The 24,174-nt window shown below is 36.9% G+C and overlaps 1 protein-coding gene across 8 annotated transcripts in view; it reads left to right on the forward strand.

Moving 5' to 3' along the window:
* GK (glycerol kinase) overlaps nucleotides 1-11,797 on the forward strand; it is a 73,198-nt gene extending 61,401 nt beyond the window's left edge. For 6 of the 8 annotated variants that reach the window (XM_007175268.2, XM_007175269.2, XM_007175271.2 and 3 more), the window contains 3 exons: nucleotides 77-157; nucleotides 2,992-3,078; nucleotides 4,902-6,979. In XM_007175268.2, coding sequence (XP_007175330.1) covers nucleotides 77-157; nucleotides 2,992-3,078; nucleotides 4,902-4,912 — 179 coding nt within the window. In that variant the 3' untranslated portion in view covers nucleotides 4,913-6,979. Of the gene's footprint in view, nucleotides 1-76; nucleotides 158-2,991; nucleotides 3,079-4,901; nucleotides 6,980-6,999 lie in introns of those variants that run through there. The other 2 variants (XR_450409.3, XM_007175272.2) reach the window with 2 other exon arrangements.
* The last annotated feature ends 12,377 nt before the right edge of the window (nucleotides 11,798-24,174 follow it).

Consider the following 24,174-nt stretch of genomic DNA (forward strand, 5'->3'; position numbering starts at 1 on the left):
GAACATAAGTGTGGGACTTAGAACATCTCAGTAAACTGCCTTTCTTATGTGTGGTTTTCCTACCTTCTATGTCTAGAAAGTGAAATTCGTTATTCTACGTGGAAGAAAGCTGTGATGAAGTCAATGGGTTGGGTTACAACTCAGTCTTCAGAAAGTGGTAAAAATGTTTTTATTATTATTGCCACTTTGCCCTAGTATGTTAAATCGCTTCTTTAAGTATCTGGCCATTTATACTTAGCAAGGCTGCTCTGAAGAAAAGCATTATTATAAGCTTATAGTTTCTAATGTTTTGAAAACACTTTAAAGTTCTAAACATAAAATGTAAATTATCATGTTGATATACGTACTTAACTCTGTCCTGCCATATCTTTCCTTATTAGTTTATTCCTGGTACTTCAATTGATAACTTAGTTTTCTAAAAGTAAAATTATTTCTAGTCTCTTCTTAATGAAAAAAAATCAACTAGACTTTTTTTTTCTTCTTCTTCTTAGTGTCTGACTTTGCCTTTCTGGGGGGCTGTCTTCATGACCTGAACCAACCGAAAGCTGTATTAATTTCAGAATATATTTCACTACTTCCTAGACTGCTTCCAAGCCCTTAGTGAGTGTATGTTATGAGAACTCATTGGAATCAGAGGAAGAAAAGTACCAAACATAGTAAATTAGAAATGTCATAATTGGCAAATGCTCTTGGCAGAACATAGAGGACTGTTTTTTTTTCAGTCTCTTAGGTGGGAAAGTATTTGCCTTAAGTAAACCATTTAATTGTAAATAGCCCTGAGCTGCCTTTAATATAGAAACAGCCTTAAACATGCCTTTAATATGGCATAATATTTTAATTCTTTGCTAAATGCAAGATTTTGAACGTAATGAATGAAACAATGGTCAATAATATATTGAAGCGTATAGTTTAATGGAGAAGAGAATATAAATGAAATATAGCCTGCCTTCCAACCCCAAAGCGAGTATAGAACCACTTTTAATGTATCTGGCTTTTAGGAGAAGCTTCTGGGATCATCTAGTACCACAGATCACTGTGATCTGTATTTTCAGTCCTGGATGTTCCTACTTGAAGCTTTTGTTTATTCTCCTAAATAAGCTTTAAGCTTAATATCCATTTTCTTTAAATCTTTTGTCCTGAGACTCACCTTTCTTTCTAAGATAGTGGCAAAGCCTTTCTTGCTAAGACTGTTTGCAGTTTTGAGACCCTTTATAGCTAAACTTCTCAATCATAGGTATTTTTGTAGCACAGTGCTAGTTGCTTTGAAAGATAGACATGCACTCGACTTATTTTCTGGTTGCCCTTAATTAATGGCTAATGAAAATGAGTTATATGATTTCTTTGACAAGTTAGATTTTTTTTAAACGGCACAGGGACTTCCCTGATGGTCCAGTGGTTAAGACTACGTACTTCCAATGCAAGGGGCCTGGGGTTCGATCCCTGGTCAGGGAGCTAAGATCCCATATGCCACGCGGCATGGCCAAATAAAATAAGATGGCACAATCCTACCTGTTCCCGCACTCCACTGCCCCAGCTGCCTCCACGTCAATGCCACACATCCTTCTCCTTCCTTGCAGTTGAAGATATAATTTTAATTGCAAAGTTCCCACAAAACCAATTGATCGTTTTCTCTCTGTTTGCTTACCTTACCTGTCAGTGAATTTAAAATGCCAAGAAAAAGTTGATAAAAGAAAATTACATGATTCTATTGTTTCTGCCATCAGCATTGATGATAAAGTAATTTGATTTTTTGAGAGCTTTCGATTTTTCAAACTTTGTTGTTGTTTCAGTTAGGCTGTAGTGGATTTAAGGCAAAGTTTGAAAAAACTTTTGAGTAGATTTATGAAAAGCACTCATGTATAATATTTTGAGAGTCTCTAAACTGTATAATAAACAGGCTAATAATATTCAATTAGTGAAATGCTGATTGTATTCCTTAAGCAATATAAGCTATATAACTGTATGATTTATCAATAAGCTATCTGATAATAGCAGTACAGACAGAATCCTATTTTGATGATCTTGAAAGGATATTGGAATTGCTACCTGGTCTCTTATCCTCTTTAAATAGGTTTAATTTATGGGAAGAATATTATGTTAGCTTAATTTCCAAAGCATTTTGCCAGTTTTGAAGCATTCATATTTATTTTCTTGTTTATAACTATATTTGAATGGATTGTAAAGAATTTTTAACATACATTCAATATGTTTAAAATGTTGTAGAAGTGATTGGGGGTTTGATATTTTTTGGAGAGAGCTTATCATAAATGATGACTTCTTGGCTTTGTACTCCAAACCCACCAAAATATTTTTTCAAAGAGTGTTAAATATTCTAGATATATAATTTTTATATTCAAGAAAAGCATCTATCTATCTATCTATTCTTGGAAGGGCTTCCAAGAGAATTCAGGTTGGAAAATATCAAAACAATCGTATTCTCAGGCAATATTTTAAAATGTAGATTAATACAGTTTGGTTTTTTAATTATACTAACATTAATATTCAGGTGCATTTCCTTATACACCAAGTCTATTTAAAAAAGAAAATGAAACCAGTAGGGTTTGAAATTCATTTTCAGTAGACGAATATAACTCTTCTCTGATAGCCAAAGGATCTATAATTTGAATTTGAGGGGAATTGGATTGCTCATTTAGTATCTTTTGGGGAAGAATCAAGAAAGCTAAAATCAACAGCCTCCCAAAAAGTTCTCCATCAGCTTTGGCTTTGCCAGTGGAAGGTTTATGTTGGTCTGTATGTTCTATGTTCTTGGCTACTTGTGGCATGCTATCTGCATTGTTTGTTGACTGTCATAAGCCTCCAATATTGATTCTGTTTTTGATTTGAAGTAATAACTCTTTGCTAGCTTTTATGAATATACTATTTTTATAACTTTTTTTTTGCTATCATGTGATTCTTAACACAAATATTGTAATTATGTGTCTCTCTTTTGGTTTGCTTGACTGGAATTCCCTCCTACTTGGATGACCACAGGTGACCCTAGTATCTTCTGTAGTCTACCCTTGGGCTTTTTTATAGTGAGTAGCATGGTAATGTTAATCGGAGCAAGGTACCGCTCAGGTCAGTTCCTCTTTACATTAGACAATTGTATTAGTTAGCATTAATGTATTTGTGTATGACTCAGCAGAAAGTTTTCGGTGTTTTTCCTTCTTCCTATTCTTAGGAACCTGGAAAATCTATTAAAGGTCTAATTAGTTAGACCAATTGATCTTTGGGGGCAGTGACTCTGCTTTTATTCTCTTTTTAGTAGATGATGATTTTCTTTGAGGGGCTACATTCTGCTGTCAGCTGCAACAATAAGCACAAGTGAAAGTACTACTGTCAATGCTTAAATGAAAGGACGTTCAGAGTGATAGATGAAATTTATAGTATTTGAAATCAATTAAATTGGCTTGCAAATGTACATAAGTTGTTTTTCATACTTAATGAAAATCTGCTACACAAGTCTTAATATTTCAATTCTGGTAAGAATTTCAGCCAGAGTATGTTAGCAGAGTTTCTGTAAAACTCTACAGCTAGGGAAAATTTACCATCACTTTTATTTTAGTTAAGAGAATACATTTGGTGAAATGAAGCTTTTTAAAAAATTATTATTGAAATAAATTGGGGTCGAAATTCAAACTGAATTATTATTTTGCATATTAACTTCTGAATATTCTTATAAGAGTAAAATTGCTCAGTATTTTATAAAACACATTGCATAACCTGTATTAATTTAAATATAATAATCATTTTTGGAAGATGTTGCTGATGATAGCTCTCAGTTTTTCTTCAAATTAATGGCCTGAATGGAAATGACGTATTTCATATGTTGCCAAGAAAGTGAAACGTTTTAACAATCTTCCTAATTAAGGAAAGAGTTAAATTATTTTTCTTAATTAATTAGAAGATGACCTGGGTGTAAAATATAAAATTTTTTATTAATATGGGAGAATATCTATTTATAGAAATCTGACAAGCATTAATCAGCTTGACATCATCACCAAAGTGCTATATACAAATATGGAATGAAAAGTTATTTACATCAGCAGAAATGGGATGAAAATTATTTATATTAGCAGAACATTAAATTATCTTTTAATTAATGATAAAATTTGGGTTACTTGCATGAGAATTTAAAATTAGATTGCCTTTTTCTATATTCTTCATGTTCACGATAAATTTGTTCAAATCTTCTGCTTCCATAATAATCATACCTTATGTTGGTATTAGTGCTTTACACCTTACAAAGGGCTTCTGTATACATAAATCTATACAGAATTAGCAGATGCTTATTTTCTTTCTGCTTCTTGGGAATGTTTGGTGGAACAGTCCAAATATTCCCCAGAAGAACTGTAGTTTAAATTTATTTTTTTTTAAATGCTGTTTAAGGAAAAGTTCTATTTTTTTTCTTTACCATGAGTTTTTTTGGCTGCATAATGATGGTCTGGAAAAGGAAAGAAAATAACATTGCAGCTGAATGTTTTCATTGATTTTTTTTTCCCCTTCTGTTTCCCCTTTGATACCAGTACAGAATGAAAAGGCTTGGTCTATGAAAATTAGGATATGTAGCATATCTCTAAGCTAAAGGATACAGTAAGTGTCCAAATTCCTAGGCTTCCAAAATAGATATGATTGCCATCTTTAGGATCTCTCTTGGTAACATATGCTGAGATTTGAGAAGAATGGGGATGGCTTGCCTTGGTAAACAGTTAGCAATAGTGTTTATTTGCTAATTTTGGAATTGACTCAGTTATATTTGTTGCATTTTTACCTGTGAAGCAATATTTAGGAATCATATGGAATTTCTAGCTCAATATATTATTTAATTGTCTTCATTGTTTTAACTCCTGAATTGCATGTATATTATTATTGACATATATGATTTTTGTCCCCCATTTTAGGTATGCCATAAATACTACCAACTCATGGATTCCAAAGATGCGAGCTCTTTACCTATCGAGAGAATCCAGTGATTCTGTCTCTTAATGTGATGACACTACTCATAGACTCTGATTTTATTTATAAGCCACTAGCTGCATGACCCTCCAAGTAGACCTGTGGCTTGAAATAAAGAAAATGCAGCAGAAAGAATGCTATAGAAACATATGGTGTGTTTTTTAACATCGGTAGTTAAGATTGGACCAGCCACCTTTGGGGCTGACCCGCTCCTTTGCCATCATTTCCTGCCTCATTCCCTCTAAGATCTAGGAAGAATTCAGATCCTGTCCATTGGAATCTTTATCACATATATTCAAACTCTGATGGGCCAGGATTTGATTCCTGCACTACACATGCTTGATTAAGGGGCTGTTACTAACAGGCTAACAGTTTGTGACCTTTTGTTTGCTTCTTTTTAACAGACCCCCCTACCCAAAGTCCTCTTTTCTGCATATTAGGGAGACCACAACATCTTCACTGAATGTTTAAATGGAAGCCTCTACTAAATTCTTAAAATGGAAATTTAGTACCCTCATTGCTTAGGTATTTCTCTGAAAAGTATTTGCCAAAACTGAAAATTCTTCATATATTGTATTTAACGTGGTCTCACTAATTACACTGAATTGCTATCTGGATCTTATAGGGAAGGACACTTTCCTTTTTCTTTCTTTCATCTCTCCTTTTTATATATTTTTTTACTTTGTATGTCTAACATACATGCCTATATATTTTATATACCGAGGGTAGCCCATTTATAAAAAGAGTACGTGTTCTCACTGATTACACTGAATTTCTGTCTGAATCTTATAGGGAAGAACACTTTCTTTTTTTTCTTTTTGTCTCTCCTTTGTATATTTCTTACTTTGTATGTGTAACATACATGCCTTTATATTTTATATACTGAGGGTAGCCCATTTATAAATTAAGAGCACATTGTATTCGGTAGGTTATAATGGGGCTGGTCTTAAGTGGACCTCTATGTGTATAAATATTTTGGAGAAAACAGCTGTATACATTTTTGGGCAATGGTTATGCATATTATTTACCAGGAGAAATTTTTCTTAAAGAGCCAACATTTAAAATTTAAGTATATGTTCTATGTCAATAAAAGAAAATGTACTTTATTGTGACTATAATTTCTTATACCATACTTTTATATGCTAAAAAAGAAAAAAAGAAAAAACTGGAATACTACAGCAAATATTGTTTTCAAATACAAGCACTAGTTCATATAAAGTTATTTTTCCTTTGACGTAATTTTAGACATATTTAGGATCCTTTTGAGGGGATGTCAAAAAAGGTTAAAATACTTAAGTGGGAAAAAAAGCCAAGAATCTCTTTCCACCCAAGTATGTTATCAATTGCTGATAAGCAATTAAAATTTCTATTTGAGATGACAGATAGTTATCTCTGCTTATTGTCATATTACAACTGAAAAAAGAAAAAGGTTTTATTGATAGAAATGGCTTCCAGTAAAACCAAGAATTTCTTTCTCCCCCCACCCAAAACCAAGAATTTCTCAAAAAATTTAATGTTATGTGTTGTAAAAACTTACCTAATCTAGCTTCTTAATGTCAATTTTAAAATATCTTAAAATTAATTTCTGTTTACTACAAACAAGAAGATACTGCCTTCTAATTATTTTCTTCAATCAGCGATGAAAATGGGAAAGTATTTATATATTAATATAAAAGGTTTTGTTTTGTTTGGAATTAATGGTAGCTTTCATTTGCAGTTCTGATTATGCTGTTTCTAAATTATTGAATCTGCTGGGTTTTATTGATGCAGCTGCCACTTTAGTGACATAAATATTATAGAAAGGTACTATGAAATTATTACTTTGTAGCAAGGATACTTTTAAACATAATTATGTTTCTACAAAGGTAGATTGAGTTAATGTAAATAGTTGTGAAAATCGTTGTTCAAATAATTTTAAGATTACATTAATTTTCTATAAATTGCAATATTTATAAATGTTTGAAATTATATATGTTGATATTTAATGATAAATTTACTTAAAATAAATCAACCCTCATTCTTACTTGCATTTCTCATTTACAGACTAGAACTTAGATCAAAGTTAAATTGAGAAAGAAATTGCAGGAAACGTGACGCTCAGCTGTTAGCACTTGATCAGGCACACTCTGAAGAATTAACCTACAGCCGAAGAAGTAGTTTCTGGAATGATGAGCACCTTACTCGTTCTGTTAGAAAAGACTACAGTGTCCCATCTCAGCATCCAGAAAATACCCTGCTGAGGTCAGCAGCCATTATCAATAGGGTCTTGTGGTCATGCCCAACCATGACCTACTGGTTCCACTCTCTGCTTCAGTTTCTCTCTACCTGGGTGATTTGGTGGAGTGAAGTACACCATTGTTCTCTGAATTCAATAGCCAACACCTCAACCTTTTGTTCTCCAGGTAATCAGTAATATAAGTAATGCATTTTTGCTTCTGTAATAATATCTTAGAATTTTTTAGTGTGTTTCTTTTGAAATGCCTAAAGGTCAGTTCTTTGGCTTATGGGTATTTTGTATCATGTGGGAATGAAGAATGATAGCTATTTAGGAGGAACCACCAATCAAAATATGTCATAGCACAGAAACTGTAACAGTATTGGCAGTCCTAGTAGGTAGTATTTACCTCACAGTGTCTACCTAATCGTAAATAGAAGTTCAAAAATTACTATTTTTATAGCTTTAATGAGGTATAATTGATATACAGAAAACTGTACATATTTAATGTATATACTTTGATGAGTTCAGACATATGCATACACCCATTATCCCATTACCACAATCAAGGTTATAAACATATCCATCACCTCCAAAATTTTTCTTATGTCCCTTTGCTTGTTGTGTTTGTGTGTTAAGAATGCTTAACATGAGGTCTACCCTCTTAAATTTTTTTTAATATTTATTTATTTATTTTTGGCTGCATTGGGTCTTTGTTGCTGCGTGCAAGCTTTCTCTAGTTGTGGTGAGCGGGGGCTACTCTTCATTGCGGTGCGTGGGCCTCTCATTGCGATGGCTTATCTTGTTGCGGAGCATGGGCTCTAGGCACGCAGGCTTCAGTAGTTGTGGCGCACAGGCTCAGTAGTTGTGTCTCTCGGGCTCTAGAGCGCAGACTCAGTAGTTGTGGCGCACGGGCTTAGTTGCTCCACAGCATGTGGGATCTTCCTGGACCAGGGCTTGAACTTGTGTCCCCTGCATTGGCAGGTGGATTCTTAACCACTGTGCCACCAGGGAAGCTCTACCCTCTTAAATTTTTAAGTGCACAATACCGTATTGTTAACTCTAGGCACTATGTTGTACAACAGATCTCTAGAACTTATTCATCTTGTGTAATTAACTTCATATCCATTGAACAACTCCCCATTTCCCCCTCACCCCAGCCCCTGCTAGGCACCAATCTCTTTTCTGTTTCTATGAGTTTGACTTTTTAAGATTCCACACATGAAGTAAGATCATGCAGTATTTCTTTCTGTGTCTGGTTTATTTCACTTAGCATAACATCTTCCAGGTCCATCGATGTTGTTAACAATAGTAGAATTTCCTTCTTTTTTTAAGGCTGATCAAGATTCCACTGCATGCACATACCACATTTTCTTTAACCATTCATCTGTCAGTGGACATTTGGGTCATTTCTATATCTTGGCTATTGTGAATAATGCTGCAATGAACATGGGAGTGTAGATATCTCTTCAAGATCCTGATTCCAATGCTTTTGGATATATACTCAAAAGTGGGACTGCTGGATCATATGGTAGTTCTATTTTTAATTTTTTTGAGGAGTCCTCATACTGTTTTCCACAGTGGCTGTACCATTTTACATTCCCACCAACAATGTTACAAGTGTTCCAAAAATTATTTTTTAACTAGAACTTTGTAATAACTTGTTTTAACTAATAATATTTAAACAATGAAGTTTACTTGATCCGTTCTAGCAACCTAACAATTTGTAAGGTCACATAACAGGCAATTAGTGGAAAACTGAGTGGCTTTTTTAAAACCAACTTGGTTGCTACTTGGTCTATACTTTATAGGTACATATCTTAGTTCTGGTCTTATGATAAAGTATAAATTGTGTTAAGTATCATAGACAAAAAACTCTCGCAAGTGTTTCCAAAGGTTTCCCTGTCATCAGATTCAGTGAAAATGACCTATTAAATTAAAGTTGGGGACTGTAAAGATAAATATTCTGAGAAGCATGAGATAGTTTAAAAACAAGTTGCTCAACTAGACCAATATCTCTATTTACCAGTTTTCATCCTATTTCAGGTAACTAGTTCTACCTGACAGCATAATAGTTGAGGATAACAATATTTTATTTTAAAAAGCAGCCTCAGGCCTTTTTCAGTTTTCCTGTGTAGTATTAAAATTAAGTAGCTTCTTTTATTCCCCATTATTAAATCTGATATTATTTATGTCATTGGTTGCTTATTATGATATGACTAGTTTACAAGTGGATTTCATAAATATCAGATCATTTAAATCATCTCCAAAACACTCATCAAAAGGAGGCTGGTTAAATTAACTGTGCTACAGCCACACAATATAGAACATGTAGCTTTAGAAGAGCATGGGGACGCTGTCTAGAAACATGGAAACATCCAAGATAAGTGAAAAAGCAAGGTGCAGAGGAGTGCATAAGTGTGCTACCTTTCCATTTAAAAAAAAGAAAAAAAAAAAGAAAAAACTAGGATGTTTGCCTATGCCGGACGGACACATAAAGAAACTGGGAAGCTGCTGCATAGCACAGGGAGATCAGCTCGATGCTTTGTGCCCACCTAGAGGGGTGGGATAGGGAGGTTGGGAGGGAGACGCAAGAGGAAGGGGATATCGGGATATATGTATACGTATAGCAGATTCACTTTGCTATGCAGCAGAAACTAACACACCATTGTAAAGCAATTATACTCCATTAAAGATGTGGGGGGAAAAAAAAAGGAAGCTGTTAAATAGTACTGGAACAGAACGCAGTGATCAGGCATGTGGGAGACAGGAGTAGGGAAAAACATATAAAAGTTATATATTTGAACCATGTTAATTGCTAGTATGTGTAATATTGAACCATGTTAATATATTAACTATTTGCAAAACTAATTTTAAATTTTTGAACTTAAATTCAGAGGCCATTGTACATGAATGTTCATGACAGCATTATCCATAACAGCCAAAAAGGAAATAACCCACATATCTATCAGCTGATGAATGGATAAGTGAAAGTTGGTATATCCATACAATGGAATATTATTCAGGTATAAAAATGAATAAAGTACCGGATACATGCTACAACATAAATGAACCTTGAAAACTGCACAAAGTGAAAGAAGTCATATACAAAAAGCCACATATTGTATGATTCCAGTTGTATGAAATGTCCAGAATAGACAAATCCATAGAGACAGAAAGTGGATTAGTGGCCAGAGTCTGGGGGGAGGGGAAAGGGGACGTGACTGCTAATGGACCGGGTTTCTTTTGGGGTGATTGCACAACTTTGTGACTATACTAAAAACTGAATTATACACTTTAAAGGAGTACGTTTATGGTATATGAATTATATTTCAATAAAAATGTAACTTTAATTTGCATTTATGTAAAATAAATGTACATGACCAGTCCCTGATGGCATGTGAACTTGTAGTCCCTGAAATGAGCCCTCTGAAGGAAATAAATTTTATTTGCTCCTTGAAAAATGGAGGTTAATAAATTTATCTCCTTTTTATTTCACTTTCATTAACTATTTTTTAAGTATCTAATACTGGAAATAAGAAAAATGCTTTAGTCACTGATACATAAAAGATTATGATGAAGTAGAAGATCTGGGCTCCCGTTCAGTTTCCCAGGCATTTTCATGGTCTGTCCAAGAGAATATAGTGATAAAAAGGATGCAGCTAACTCGTTTTCCCCAAAGACTTGATAAATGAGGAGGCAGTCTTCTGAACGTATTAAGCAAATCATATCACTATAATTACCAGTAACTTCACTTCTAGTTACGAAACTATGCTGTTTCCTAATTTTCTTGAAGGTTTAGCCTCATCTGTTTATCATCTTCTTTCTCCTCAAACTCATTTTAAACCTTTAACCTTTCATTAATTTACCACCACCTCCTTTTCTTTACTACTGTTTATAGGAGGAAACAATAGGTCTGTTTGTCATCTACCTCTTCAAATAATTGTAAATCTACTTCAAATGGCAGTGAATGTTTACAAGTTCACACTCTACATCACTGGTTTCTCAACAGCCGGGGGAGCACTTTGTAAAATGAGCATTCCTGTCCATTTAATTCTTTTGATCAAATTGTTTGTTTGGAAATCAGAGTAATACTGCTCTTAGAAAAATTAGAAGATAAGAGGTTACAAAGAAGAGTAGAAAATCATTTATTTTTTCCCCAAAATTTAAGGTGGTATTTTCATAGATCTTGAATGTTCATAAACTTTATATAAAAATTTTAACCTGCACAACAATACAACGTATCATGTGTATGGACACATACAGTTGAACTAGAAGTATGAAACTTGCATAGGGATGATAGATACCAAGTTTAGGATGGTGGTTACTTCTGGAAGGCAGAGCATGGAATCAGGGCAAGAGACTTCACTGGAACCTGAAAAGTTGTGTTTCTTAAAAAATTAAAAGCTAAAGCAAATATAGCAAAATCTTAAGATTTGACTGAGTGGTGGAGTATGGATGTATTTACTATATTCTCTACTTTTCTGTATGCTTGAAATATTTCATAGTAAAAATATAAGGTGTATCGTCCTCCTAATTGTATGTATCTAAGTCCACCACTCACTGTCCATTATTGTAATTTTGTTTATCCTGACACCCTTCCCAATTAAAAGGGCTGAAATCTTATTGATCTTCTGGCACAATTATTTCAAGCACCTCATATAGAGCATCAATATTCAGAATAAATAAGGTGTATTAGAAATTATATCCTTGTTTAGCCATTCATCTGTTATGAATTCCATGACTCAATACTTATCTTATTTCCAATATAGAACCTTCCACAAATTTTAACAGATAATTGCACTGCTGACAGCCCACCGCATTTATAATTACATATTAAGGCTAGAAAATTTCTGGGCCGAAAAGTCTCAATTCTAGATTTAAGTTTAATATCAAGGGGAAAAGATCATTGCCATTATATTGGATTTCAAATCAGGCACAAAACCTGTTTTATTCTATTCCAGGTTCTAGTTCATTACGGTTGAAAGAAAGCACTAAATAATAAAATTGGATGAAATTTGTTTCCTTCCAAGCATGTGTTTAAAAGACCACAAAGACATGGGTAAAATAAAATGGTAGGGTGGCAATCGAAATGATTAGCACCTTCTGTGGAAGGGAAAATTGGGCTCTGAAACTGAACAGTTATCCCCATAATTTTCAAAGAACTCTTAATGGCTGTCATATTTCGTCTCAGGAGTTATGGTAATTTATTTAATCACTCTCAAAGGGATTACTTCCGTATACTTTTTTGTTTTTGAATTTTTGAATTTTATTTATTTTTTTACACAGCAGGTTCTTATTAGTCATCCATTTTATACACATCAGTGTATACACGTCAATCCCAATCGCCCAATTCAGCACACCACCACCACCACCCCCCGCCACTTTCACCCCTTGGTGTCCATACGTTTGTTCTCTACATCTGTGTCTCTATCTCTGCCCTGCAAACCGGTTCATCTGTACCATTTTTCTAGGTTCCACATATATGCGTTAATATACAATATTTGTTTTTCTCTTTCTGACGTACTTCACTCTGTATGACAGTCTCTAGATCCATCCACGTCTCAACAAATGACCCAATTTCGTTGCTTTTTATGGCTGAGTAATATTCCATTGTATATATGTACCACATCTTCTTTATCCATTTGTCTGTCAATGGGCATTTAGGTTGCTTCCATGACCTGGCAATTGTAAATAGTGCTGCAGTGAACATTGGGGTGCATGTGTCTTTTTGAATCATGGTTTTCTCTGGGTATATGCCCAGTAGTGGGATCGCTGGGTCATACGGTAGTTCTATATTTCGTTTTTTAAGGAGCCTCCATACTGTTCTCCATAGTGGCTGTATCAATTTACGTTCCCACCAACAGTGCAAGAGGGTTCCCTTTTCTCCACACCCTCTCCAGCATTTATTGTTTGTAGATTTTTTGATGATGGCCATTCTGACTCGTGTGAGGTGATACCTCATTGTAGTTTTGATTTACATTTCTCTAATGATTAGTGATGTTGAGCATTCTTTCATGTGTCTGTTGGCAATCTGTATATCTTCTTTGGAGAAATGTCTGTTTAGGTCTTCTGCCCATTTTTGGATTGGGTTGTTTGTTTCTTTAATATTGAGCTGAATGAGCTGTTTATATATTTTGGAGATTAATCCTTTGTCAGTTGCTTCATTTGCAAATATTTTCTCCCATTCTGAGGGTTGTCTTTTGGTCTTGTTTATGGTTTCCTTTGCTGTGCAAAAGCTTTTAAGTTTCATTAGGTCCCATTTGTTTATTTGTGCTTTTATTTCCATTTCTCTAGGAGGTGGGCCAAAAAAGATCTTGCTGTGATTTATGTCAAAGAGTTTTCTTCCTATGTTTTCCTCTAAGAGTTTATCCCTCTAAGGGATTACTTCTGTAAACTATTCTTTTTAGCCCAAGCTCCTAGGTCAGAGCCACTAGGGTGGGGGCGGGGGTCAGACTCCTTTGGAGCTACTGACCCTCCTGCCCCCACCCTCCCAGCATTCATTGCCCTTGGCCTCCCTTGTTCCTCAGCTGGAATCAGTCACCCTCCCTTCAGGCCCATCCCTCCTGCCCCATGACATCAATCAACCAATAAGCCACTACCAGGTGCCTAGCCCCATGCCAGCAGCTCAAGGGCACCCAAGAGAAGAGGGCTTAACCTGCCTTCAAGGACCCTGGTGTCTGTCTGGAGAAGTAAACCATACACAGTAGGAACCAGAGAGGTGGCACACTGAGGGACAGGGTGCCCAGAAAAGCAGAGAGGGTGGGTTGGTGGGAGCTGTTCACCTGTGCTGCATTTCTTTTTCCCCATGATGGCTGGATATTTCACTTCTCTTTACTCACAGTCGGGGAGATGTGACTGCTAGTTAGTTGCTTTGTCTAATAGACTTGTAAAGGAAGAGCCATGACTAATGAATAAAACTAAATTGTTTAGATTTTTCCTTGACTTTTCAGTGTTATGTTTACATACCCATCCTGCAGATTGGGGTAATTCTCTCATTCTCTTTGTTAAATATGTGTGTATATGTGTATCCTGCAGGGATACACATTCATCTCTCCCAACACAAACACACACACACGCACACACACGTGTGCGCACAGAGTACATATTTTCAGTATCATCATCACATGTGAATGTAAGAGAATTTCTTAAGATTTTCTGTTAAGTAGGTGTAATTCACAAAACCAGAGCCATCCTATGGGTTATAGACTTCTATGGGTTATAGATAATAAGAATTATTGGAGGGGAATTTTTGCCATGTCTCTAGTGTGTATATGTGTTCACGAGAGCCACCAGGTGCCCCTTCCTTCCTTCTCAGAAAGAGGCACCCATGTATGCCAGGCCTGCCTGGGACCATGCCTCTAACACACAGGGCTTAGTATGCTCTGAAGCCTGTTGCTGCTTATTACTGTTTCCTAATTAACTTTGATCACTGTGTTTGGCTAATTGAACTGCACTCACTGGTAATTGCATGGGCCTCCCAGAAAGAAGGTTGCCTTTCAAGACTGAGGCAAGAAAATCCCCATTCCCAGGTCCTTGGCTTGAGCCAAACAACTGTGTAGTTCAAGCCAAGGATTTGTGTCCCACAACTGGTAGAAGAACTGGTGAAGGTACAAGTGTTAACGTGGGTTTCTTTAATCTGGTCATAGTAGATAGGATTTCAAATGTAATGGGTTTTTTTTTCATTGAGTTATACTTTGGACACTGTAATGCCAGTATTAAGTGATTATAACATGGATGGATGCTGAGCCATTTCTGCTGAAAAGTCTCAGATATCCAATCACAATGCGTACCATACAAGATTCCCCTATGTTTCCAAAGTCCATCACTTGTAGTCTAAAATCTTTTATCGGCTTCCTAGAGGTCATGTGGAATAGAATCTAGGGACTGATTACCTTTTGAAAAGCTGGCTTGTTATAAACAAATTCACCTCCTAGGTGGTGCTGTTTTCAACACTCAGGCTTTTCTGTCTTCTCAAGTAGCCTTCCTTTCCATCAACGTGTACTGCAGAAGTGGCTGGGGTACTTGTTTTGGGTAATCATAATTACATGAAAGCATCGTAGTGATAATAGGAGATGTCCAGGATGCCTTCATGCTAGGATCATAAAAACCAAAGGCTTAAGTGAAGCCATCAATCCATTTACACTTTCCTGCAGCTCTGATTTTTCTTAGACTTTTCAGCTCATGAAAAAACTCAGATTTATAGATAATTTTTTTCATCATCTATAATTTAACATTTAACAATTTAAAAACTGAAATATCTCTGCTAATTACACATTATATACTCTCCTAAATTTATTCAGTCATAAAGATCTTCATAGTTAGCCTATTTTCTTAAAAAAGCCTTTTTAAAATACCTCTCTTCATAGTTGACTCTTGGGATGACATAGTAGAATCAACCAATTCCAAGGCAATATTGTGCATCCATTATTTTCCCTGATACCAACCAAATTATTTTTCGTTCTTATTTTATTGTTTCTGCTTCACCTATGCAGTTCTAGAAAATTATAAAGAAATAATCTCTTTATAACAATCCAGAAATATGACCAAATCAAGGCAAAATCGTGTTAATTGTACCTTATGTTGATACCATCATTATTGTCTCAATACCAAGCAAGTTTCTTAAAACTCTATTATCACTGTCATTAGCTTCTTACATATTGAGTTTTACAGTTATTAAGAAAATATTCTTTATTGCTACAGTCCTTCAGCATGTTGATCATATATCCACTGTAAGCACTTTAGCATCCAAATATAACAAAACACGGGACTTCCCTGGTGGCCCAGTGGGTAAGAAGCCGCCTGCCAATGCAGGAGACATGGGTTCGAGCCCTGGTCCGGGAAGATCCCACATGCCGCAGAGCAACTAAGCCCGTGTGCCACAACTACTGAGCCTGCGCTCTAGAGCCCGTGCTCCGCAACAAGAGAAGCCACTGCAATGAGAAGCCCGCGCACCGCAATGAAGAGTAACCCCGGCTCACCGCACCTAGAGAAAGCTCACGTGCAGCAACAAAGACCCAACGCAGACAAAAATTAATTTAAAAAAAAATATATATATATATAACAAAACGCAACTAATCTGGAAAATGGTGAATAATCTAATTTACATAATAATTTGTAAACATTTTCCACATACAATTGTATGAGATAAAAGGTATACTTTGAAAAAAACGATCACTCATATCAATGTTAGTAAGCTACAAATAGGATTAAGTTCCTTTCATCATAAAACAGTTGTTGAACCAACAATTTGAACAATTTATTCCTTAGGTATCTTTTGGGTAAACTGTATTTTAAATGGAATTCTTTTTCTATAAAATGAAACATTTTTTCAAAGAAATTTTGTTGAATACACCACTCTGAAAAGAATCATAAACAACTTTGGAACTGAGTAATCCAAATTAATTTTTATTTAAGAGAGGTAATGCTATTCTGCTTTGCATTGTACTATGAGTAAGAAATTTAGTTGTAGATGTATAGATGCTAAAAATACATAAGCAGGAAGATGTAGTGAAAGATTCTTTTGCTCCGAAAATTCTTTTCGGAGCTTTGCTGTAGAAAAGACATTAAAAAGGCTTTTATCCAAAACACGTGAGTAGGATGTTAACTTGAAACAAAGTGAATGGCCGTAGAGTTATATTATTCCCTTCTCTACACTCAGGTTTCTAGGTTAAAGAATGAGTTTTGTTTATTTTATTTTATTTTACTTTATTTTATTTTATTGAAGTATAGTTGATTTACAATGTGTTAATTTCTGCTGTACAGCAAAGTGATTCAGTTATATATATATATATATGTATATATATGTATATGTATATATATATATTCTTTTTCATATTCTTTTCCATTATGGTCTGTTACAGGATATTGAATATAGTTCCCTGTGCTATACAGTAGGACCTTGTTGTTTATCCATCCTATATATATATTAGTTTGCATCTGCTAATCCCAAACTCCCAATCCTTCCCTCCCCCACCTCCCCCTTGGCAACCACCAGTCTGTTCTCTATGTCTGTGATTCTGTTTCTGTTTCATAGATAGGTTCGTTTGTGTCGTATTTTAGATTCCACATATAAGTGATACCATATGGTATTTATCTGTCTCTTTCTGACTGACTTTGCTTAGTATGATAATCTCTAGGTCCAGTGAGTTTTGTTTATAAAATTGCTTTTAGTGGAGCTAATTTTAGTCCACTTGGGGAAGGGATTGGAGAAAGGAAGGTAGAGTTCTTCTTATCATGTTTTATTGATCAACTGGCTTTAGTATATCCAAATGGACTTGGCCATTCTAATCATGTATGCTTAAAGATTTTCTGGAATCAAAAGGAAAAAGATTAAAATCCAATTCTGCCATCAAATATTTAGTTACTAAAGTAGAATATACTTAGATTATTAACAAATTTTGCATAAATATCATCTCAAAATAATAAATAAAATTAAGTTAGTGACGTTGTTAGCATCAAAATTTCAGTTTAGGGTAGTTGTAGTTTTTAATAACTTGTGAGCTGGGTGTGTCAGTTATCTATTGCTGCATAAGAGACTGCCCCAAAACTTTGTGGTTTAAAACAACGGCAATTTTATTGATCACAATTCTGTGGACCATCAGTTTGGCCTGGGCTCATTAGGGGCAGTTCTGTTGATCTTGCTTGGATCATTCATGGGCCTGCAATCAGGTGACAAGTTGGCTGGGAGCTGGCTGGCCCCAGTTGACCCTAGTCACACATCTGACAGTTAGCTAAGACTGTCAGCCAGAGCACCTAAGTTGCTCTTAATTCTTCTCGTGGTGGCTGGTTTCAAGAGGACAGGAGTGGAAGTTGTAGGGCTTCTTGAGGCTTTGGCTTGGAAGTCCTACAATGTCACTTCCACTGCTTTCTGTTGGTCAAAGCAAATCATAAGGCCAGCCTGAATTCAAGGGAAGGGAAAATAGTTTCCATCTCTTGATAGAAAGAGCTGCAGATAGTTTGTGGCCATATTTATCTATCACACTAGGTTATTTGGATCAACCTCCTCATTGAAAATGTTGAAATAATACCTTAAATGTATTAAAGAGCTAAGAAAACAATAGTGAACTCCCAGGTTAATGTTTAATTTGGGGATGATAGCCTGTAATCCGAGGTATAAGCTATCAGAACACCAAAGATGAATTGGCTTTACACTTGGGATCCAGATGTCCAGGACCAGGACACTTCAAAATAAAGGGAGTCTTACAGGTGATTCTGCAGCATTATGGAAGGACCCGGGAAGATTGCACCTCCAGGATAAGGACTAACCCTCACCCTAACCCTTACTCCCTATCCCAGGAGACTACAGATAAGGCTGCTTGGCTCTGAGCACAACTAGAGAAGAAGAAAGAGAAGGAAAAGAGTCCCTGAGAAGTTGGCACATGCCTGTCTCATGCAGATTTGTACCCCCAGAACTCATAGCTTCAATGAGCTGGGTCCCTCAAACCCTGAACTTAGTTGATGCAATCTGAACAGGAAGTGCTGCAAGGTGTCTGACCTAATTGAACCACAAAGCCTCTCCATCCTAGGCCTTTGGAGGCCACCAGAAATAATTTTCCTGAGGCATCAAGCAGCATGGAGTCCACGGTGCCACTAGAAGACATCATGAAAAAGAACCTGCTGAAATAACAGCAGAAAGAGATTTTTATAATTTCAGATATTATCAAACAGGTTTAAAGAAATCAATGACAAACTCGAAAACATCCGCAAAGCAGTTTTGAAAAAGAATCTGTCTGAACTTCTAGGAAAGAAAAATTCAATAACCAAAATTAAGAATGCCATGAATGTGTTGAGGATTGGACACCTCAGAAGAGAGACTGAGTAAACTGGAAGATAGTTCAGGACAAATTATCCAGCAATGAGCACAGAAAGAAAAAGTGGAAAACCTCTGCCAGCCCAACAGGGAGTTCTGGAGGGAAGATTGACTGTTAAAGGAGCCCCGCATTGGGCAGAAATGGCCAGACCTGAGTACCACCACCTGCTCAGTCGTTGGCCAGCAGCCACCCCAAAAAGCATGAGCCCAGTTCAGAAACTGAAAAGGAACCCAAAGGAGCCAACAGCTGCTAACCGCACTCCTCGCAGGTGAGCAGAGCCCCTTCCATGCCTGTCACAGACATCGTAAGAAGTGAAAACGCTAGTCAGGGAGGGGACAAATATTTGCATCATATATGACCAAGAACTTGTATCCAGAATCGAAAAGAACTTCTCTAAATCAATAAGAAAATGGGAGACAGCCCAATTTAGAAAAATGGCTAGAGGAATGGAGCAAGCACCTCACCAAAGAGGAAATCCCAAAGGCTATACTATCTTTTTTAGGGAGGCATATGTAGGTAGTAAAACTATTTAAAGTGCAAGGGAGTGATTAATGTGCAAGTCAGAATCGTGGTTACCTCTGGAAGTCTGTGGAGGGTATTGGGGTTGGGCCATGTCTTAGTCCATTCAGGTTGCGATAACAAAAATACCATCGACTAGTGGCTTAAACAACAAATATTTATTTTTCACAGTTCTGGAGACTGGGAAGTCCAAGAGCAAGGCACCAGCAGATTCAGTGTCAGGAGAGGGCCTGCTTCCTGGTACATAGACAGCCATCTTCTCACTCCGTCCTCACAAAGTAGAAGGGACAAGGGAGCTCTTTGGGGTCTCTCTTATAAGGCCAGTAATGGCATTCATGAGGGCTTCACCCTCATGACCTAATCATCTCCGAAGACTCAATTCCAAACACCATCACCTTGGGGATTAGGCTTCAACAATATGAATTTTGGGGGGACACAACCTTCAGTGTATAGCAGACAGTAACATGTGGGAAGCATGTAGGATGACAGCCATTGTAGCTCATGAGTGGAGTGGTGGGTACATGGGTGTTCACCTTATAATAATACATCATCTATTTAATTGCATATTTACATCTTATGTACTTTTCTCTATGTAAATTCCATCTCACAAAATACTTAAAACAGCTGAGACCATAGAAGAAAATATCTTAAATGAGAAATAAGCAACATGAGTAAAATCTCAGGCCTATCCAACACTTTTTTTTTTTTTTTAATTTTATAGCTACTTTATTTATTTATTTATTTATTTTTGGCTGTGTTGGGTCTTCGGTTTGTGCGAGGGCTTTCTCTAGTTGCGGCAAGTGGGGGCCACACTTCATCGCGGTGCAGGGACCGCTCTTCATCGCGGTGCGCGGGCCTTTCACTATCGCGGCCCCTCCCGTTGCGGGGCACAGGCTCCAGACGCGCAGGCTCAGTAGCTGTGGCTCACGGGCCCAGCTGCTCCGTGGCATGTGGGATCTTCCCAGACCAGGGCTCGAACCCGTGTCCCCTGCATTAGCAGACAGATTCTCAACCACTGCGCCACCAGGGAAGGCCCTATCCAACACTCTTTACTCTGATATTTTTCCTCCATAATACTTACCACCTTCTGACACATTATGTATTTTATTAAATGACTTTGCTTTGTTGTCTTTTTCTCTTACCCTCCTCTGGAATGTATGCTCCATTTAGACAGGGAGTTTTTTTCTGATTTGTCTATTTCTTAATCCTAAGTACCTAGGAGTGTGTAGCACGTGGTAGGTGCTGAATATATATGTGTAGAATGAATGAATGAATGAATTGCATTCTAAGAATTTACCTTTAGCTGCAAAAGAGATTGTTCTGGTGGTTTGGGAATGGCCGTTTTAGGATGCCACTTTATGAATGATGGAACTCCTGGTGGCTTGGATAATGATTTTTCATCATGTATATGGTGATTGGTCACTGGAGTGTTCAGCTTCCCACAGAGTTTGGTCTGAAGGAGGGCTCATGGGCCATTTTATCTCCTAGGAGCTGCCTCTGGAGTCACTTTTCTACTTCTAAATTCTCCTTAAAGGTTGAGGTAAAGTGAAGAAAGTTTAACAGAGATGATCAGAACTCAGAAAGCAGTTCTGGACATAGTTCCTGCATATTATCGTCATGCTATTAGAAACGCCATGGTACTGGTTTTCTCCTACTATGGCCATTGTGATGTCAGTAGAGAATGCTACTGAGATTCATAAGAAAGGTCTACACTGAACAATTAATGGTGCTTTCCTAGTGGGGTATGGGGAAGGGGACTTTCCCTTTTACTGTATAGACATCTGTATTGTTTGACTTTTTAAAAGGTTTAATAAGAATTGCAACTGTATAGATAACAAACTGAAAGCAAATCACAACTTGTAAGAATCCTGAAGGAAAAGAAAATACGTTTTTAAAACAGAGGAAAACTAAGGGGAAAAAGAATGTAGTGGTTAAGATCTTGGGCTCTCTGCCTGGGTTTGACACACAATAATTTGTTGTGTGGCCTTTGTCTCGTTGTTCAGTTTGTTTGCATCATTCCCTCGTCTAGAAAATAAGGACAGTAACAATCCCCAACTCTCAGAGTTGTCGGGGTTAAAAGAAATAATACATACAAATTGCTTAGAACAGGGGTGTCACAGAGCAACTGCTCAATAAATGTTAACTATTATTATCTTTTAATAGGAAAAATGGTAATGATAAGGTGTTACAAAAGGAAGAGGGTCTACTGGGTTTTTTCTCCTTCCTTTTGCTTCCTTCTGGGGCCTTTATGCCTTGTGCCCATGTTAAAATGTCAGGTGCCCCCAGAGGCCAGACAGGAAACTTAAAAAGGGAAGAGAGGAAGTAAAGAAAACAGGGAGAGACAGAGCTCTAGAAACAGAGGCCACACACCCTGTGTTGTTGCTATGGGGGAATTCAAGCCCCTGTTGCATATCTTAGTTAGCATAATGCTACTCATATAAAGTAGACATTTGGGAAGTAAGAATAGACAACCTCAAATTCGGAAGCTCTTGGAAGATAGAAGAGGTTACCAAAGCCTGAAAAATATTGCATGTCCTTAAAAAGGGGGAGCCAGAATTTGAATTTAGACCTGTCTGTCTTCAAGGCGAAGTGCCCAAGAGGTTCAATATCAAGCGTTGACCCTCTGGTTTATGAAATGTTGCTCCTGTGAGGTAGACAATAGTAATAATATTTATTGAGATGTTATTATATATCCACATTAAGTGCTTTATATACTTTATCATATATTATCACATTGAATTCTCATCAATACCCTTAAAATTAGTTAGTACTATTTCACTCTGACTAGATTATTTATTGAGCTATTAGAATGTGTTTTGTTTCTGCTGTACTTTTTTTTTCCTTTTAGCTATTGGAGGGTTTTATGCTTGGCTGGGCATAGGGGGGTACAAAGATAAATGCTTCTAAGGGCAGTGAATGAGGAAAGAAAGGACACAGAGCCCCATGTCTCCACCAGAGGGGAGACTCAGGTTCTTCTTCCTACAGAAACCCCAGGAGGGAAATTTAGAGGCCTCGTGGGTGGGCAGGGGTGAGGAGGGGCAGATGGTGGAGTGGTGCTCAAGGAGGCTGATCTTAGGACTAGAATCTTCCCCAGGACAGACAAGCTCCCTGAATCCCTAGCGGTGGCTCAGGGATGTTGAGTGATTTGCCCAAGGTCAAAGAGCAAGTGAGTAACAGAACTGAGATTCAGGCCCAAGTATGTCAGACTCCAGAGCCAATGCTCTTAACCACACTACCAGATTTCTTAGCAGTACTGACTCTCTTCTGATCATGATTGACTGTTGTCCTGCCATATGCATTTCTGGGGCCAAAATCTGGGTGATGTACACATTCAGAAGTGTTACCAAGAAATGATGGTGGGAGAGTAGATGGTCATGTGCAATTCAGCCACATGCTCTGAAATCCTACTGGGTGAGCTTTGATTCCATATTCTAGTCTGACACGGGCTTGCTTCCTAGAAATGTGGCTCACTGTCATTCAGTAAAGTTACCATGATGAATATTTGCAGATGTATTTACTTGCAAGCCTTTATTTTCTACTTCCGTAACTTCTGCCATTAATATTTATGATTAATCCATAAAGCATACGTAATCGTACCTAAGTAGGTGACCCTAAATTAGCAAATTCCTATCCCATCAACCACAGAAGATTTATCCATTCTAGGAGTAATTTATTTTTTCATCACTGATTCTCTGAGGGAGATTTCAGAGCTTCTTTTCATGGCCATTGCTTCTCCGATAACTGGCAAAATAGCCTGAGAAGCCTCTGAAAGTGCTAGGTGTTTGATAAATGTCTAGCTAGAACTTTCATTTAAAGTTAAGGACAGAAAATGATCCTTCCTCTGTGAATAATGCCAGAAAAGGAAAGAATGTCTTGATATAGTTGGAATAAAAAGGGCACAGTGAGTGATACACTTGATATCTTAGTTTAGTGAACAAATTTCTTACCCACCTGTTCTGGCAATTGACAGGTGTAGAAACAATAGACAAACTAAAATGTCTCTATAAATTTCATAAATAAAGTGGATCAAAGAAAAGGCATCTTTTAAAAAATCATTTTAAAAACTGGAAAAAAAATTGGAAATAAAAAGTCAAAGCAACAAGCTACTGTGTCTTAAAACCTTTTAAAAACCACATTTTAAACACGGATGAGTGGGGTGAGGGGAGAGGGAGAGGGAGACGGAAGGGGAGAGAGAGGCAAATTAGAAAACTAAGCAAACCAACCAACTGGGGAACTCAGTGTGGCCAGTAGATTTAAAAGATAAGTCATTACTGAAAAATCCTTATTAGCTAACCCTGCGGATTAAGGACAATAAGATATACGTGGAGCTGACTCAGATGAGCTGAGATCAGCAGACTCCCCAGCTGGTCCACAGACATGTGAGCAAAATCAGTGTTTATTGTTTTGTCAATTACATCCTAATAGCTGACTGATAGAATCAGTATGTCTGTTAGGAAATGGAAAGCTAACATAAGCAAATGTATCCCGATCCCAGAAACACTTTAAGTCAAATACAAGAGAATGGAGACCAAAAAATAATTCCAAGTTTCCTCATTAGAAGCACAAAACCAACAGGGGCTGATACTGCAGGGGCTGGAGAGCTTGCTGGGAATCAGTGCATTAGAGCTGTGGTGATCCAGGAGGAGAACATCCGTGGGATGAGCGTCAATT

Source organism: Balaenoptera acutorostrata, chromosome X (assembly GCF_949987535.1).
Source record: "Balaenoptera acutorostrata chromosome X, mBalAcu1.1, whole genome shotgun sequence".
Lineage (NCBI taxonomy): Eukaryota > Metazoa > Chordata > Mammalia > Artiodactyla > Balaenopteridae > Balaenoptera > Balaenoptera acutorostrata.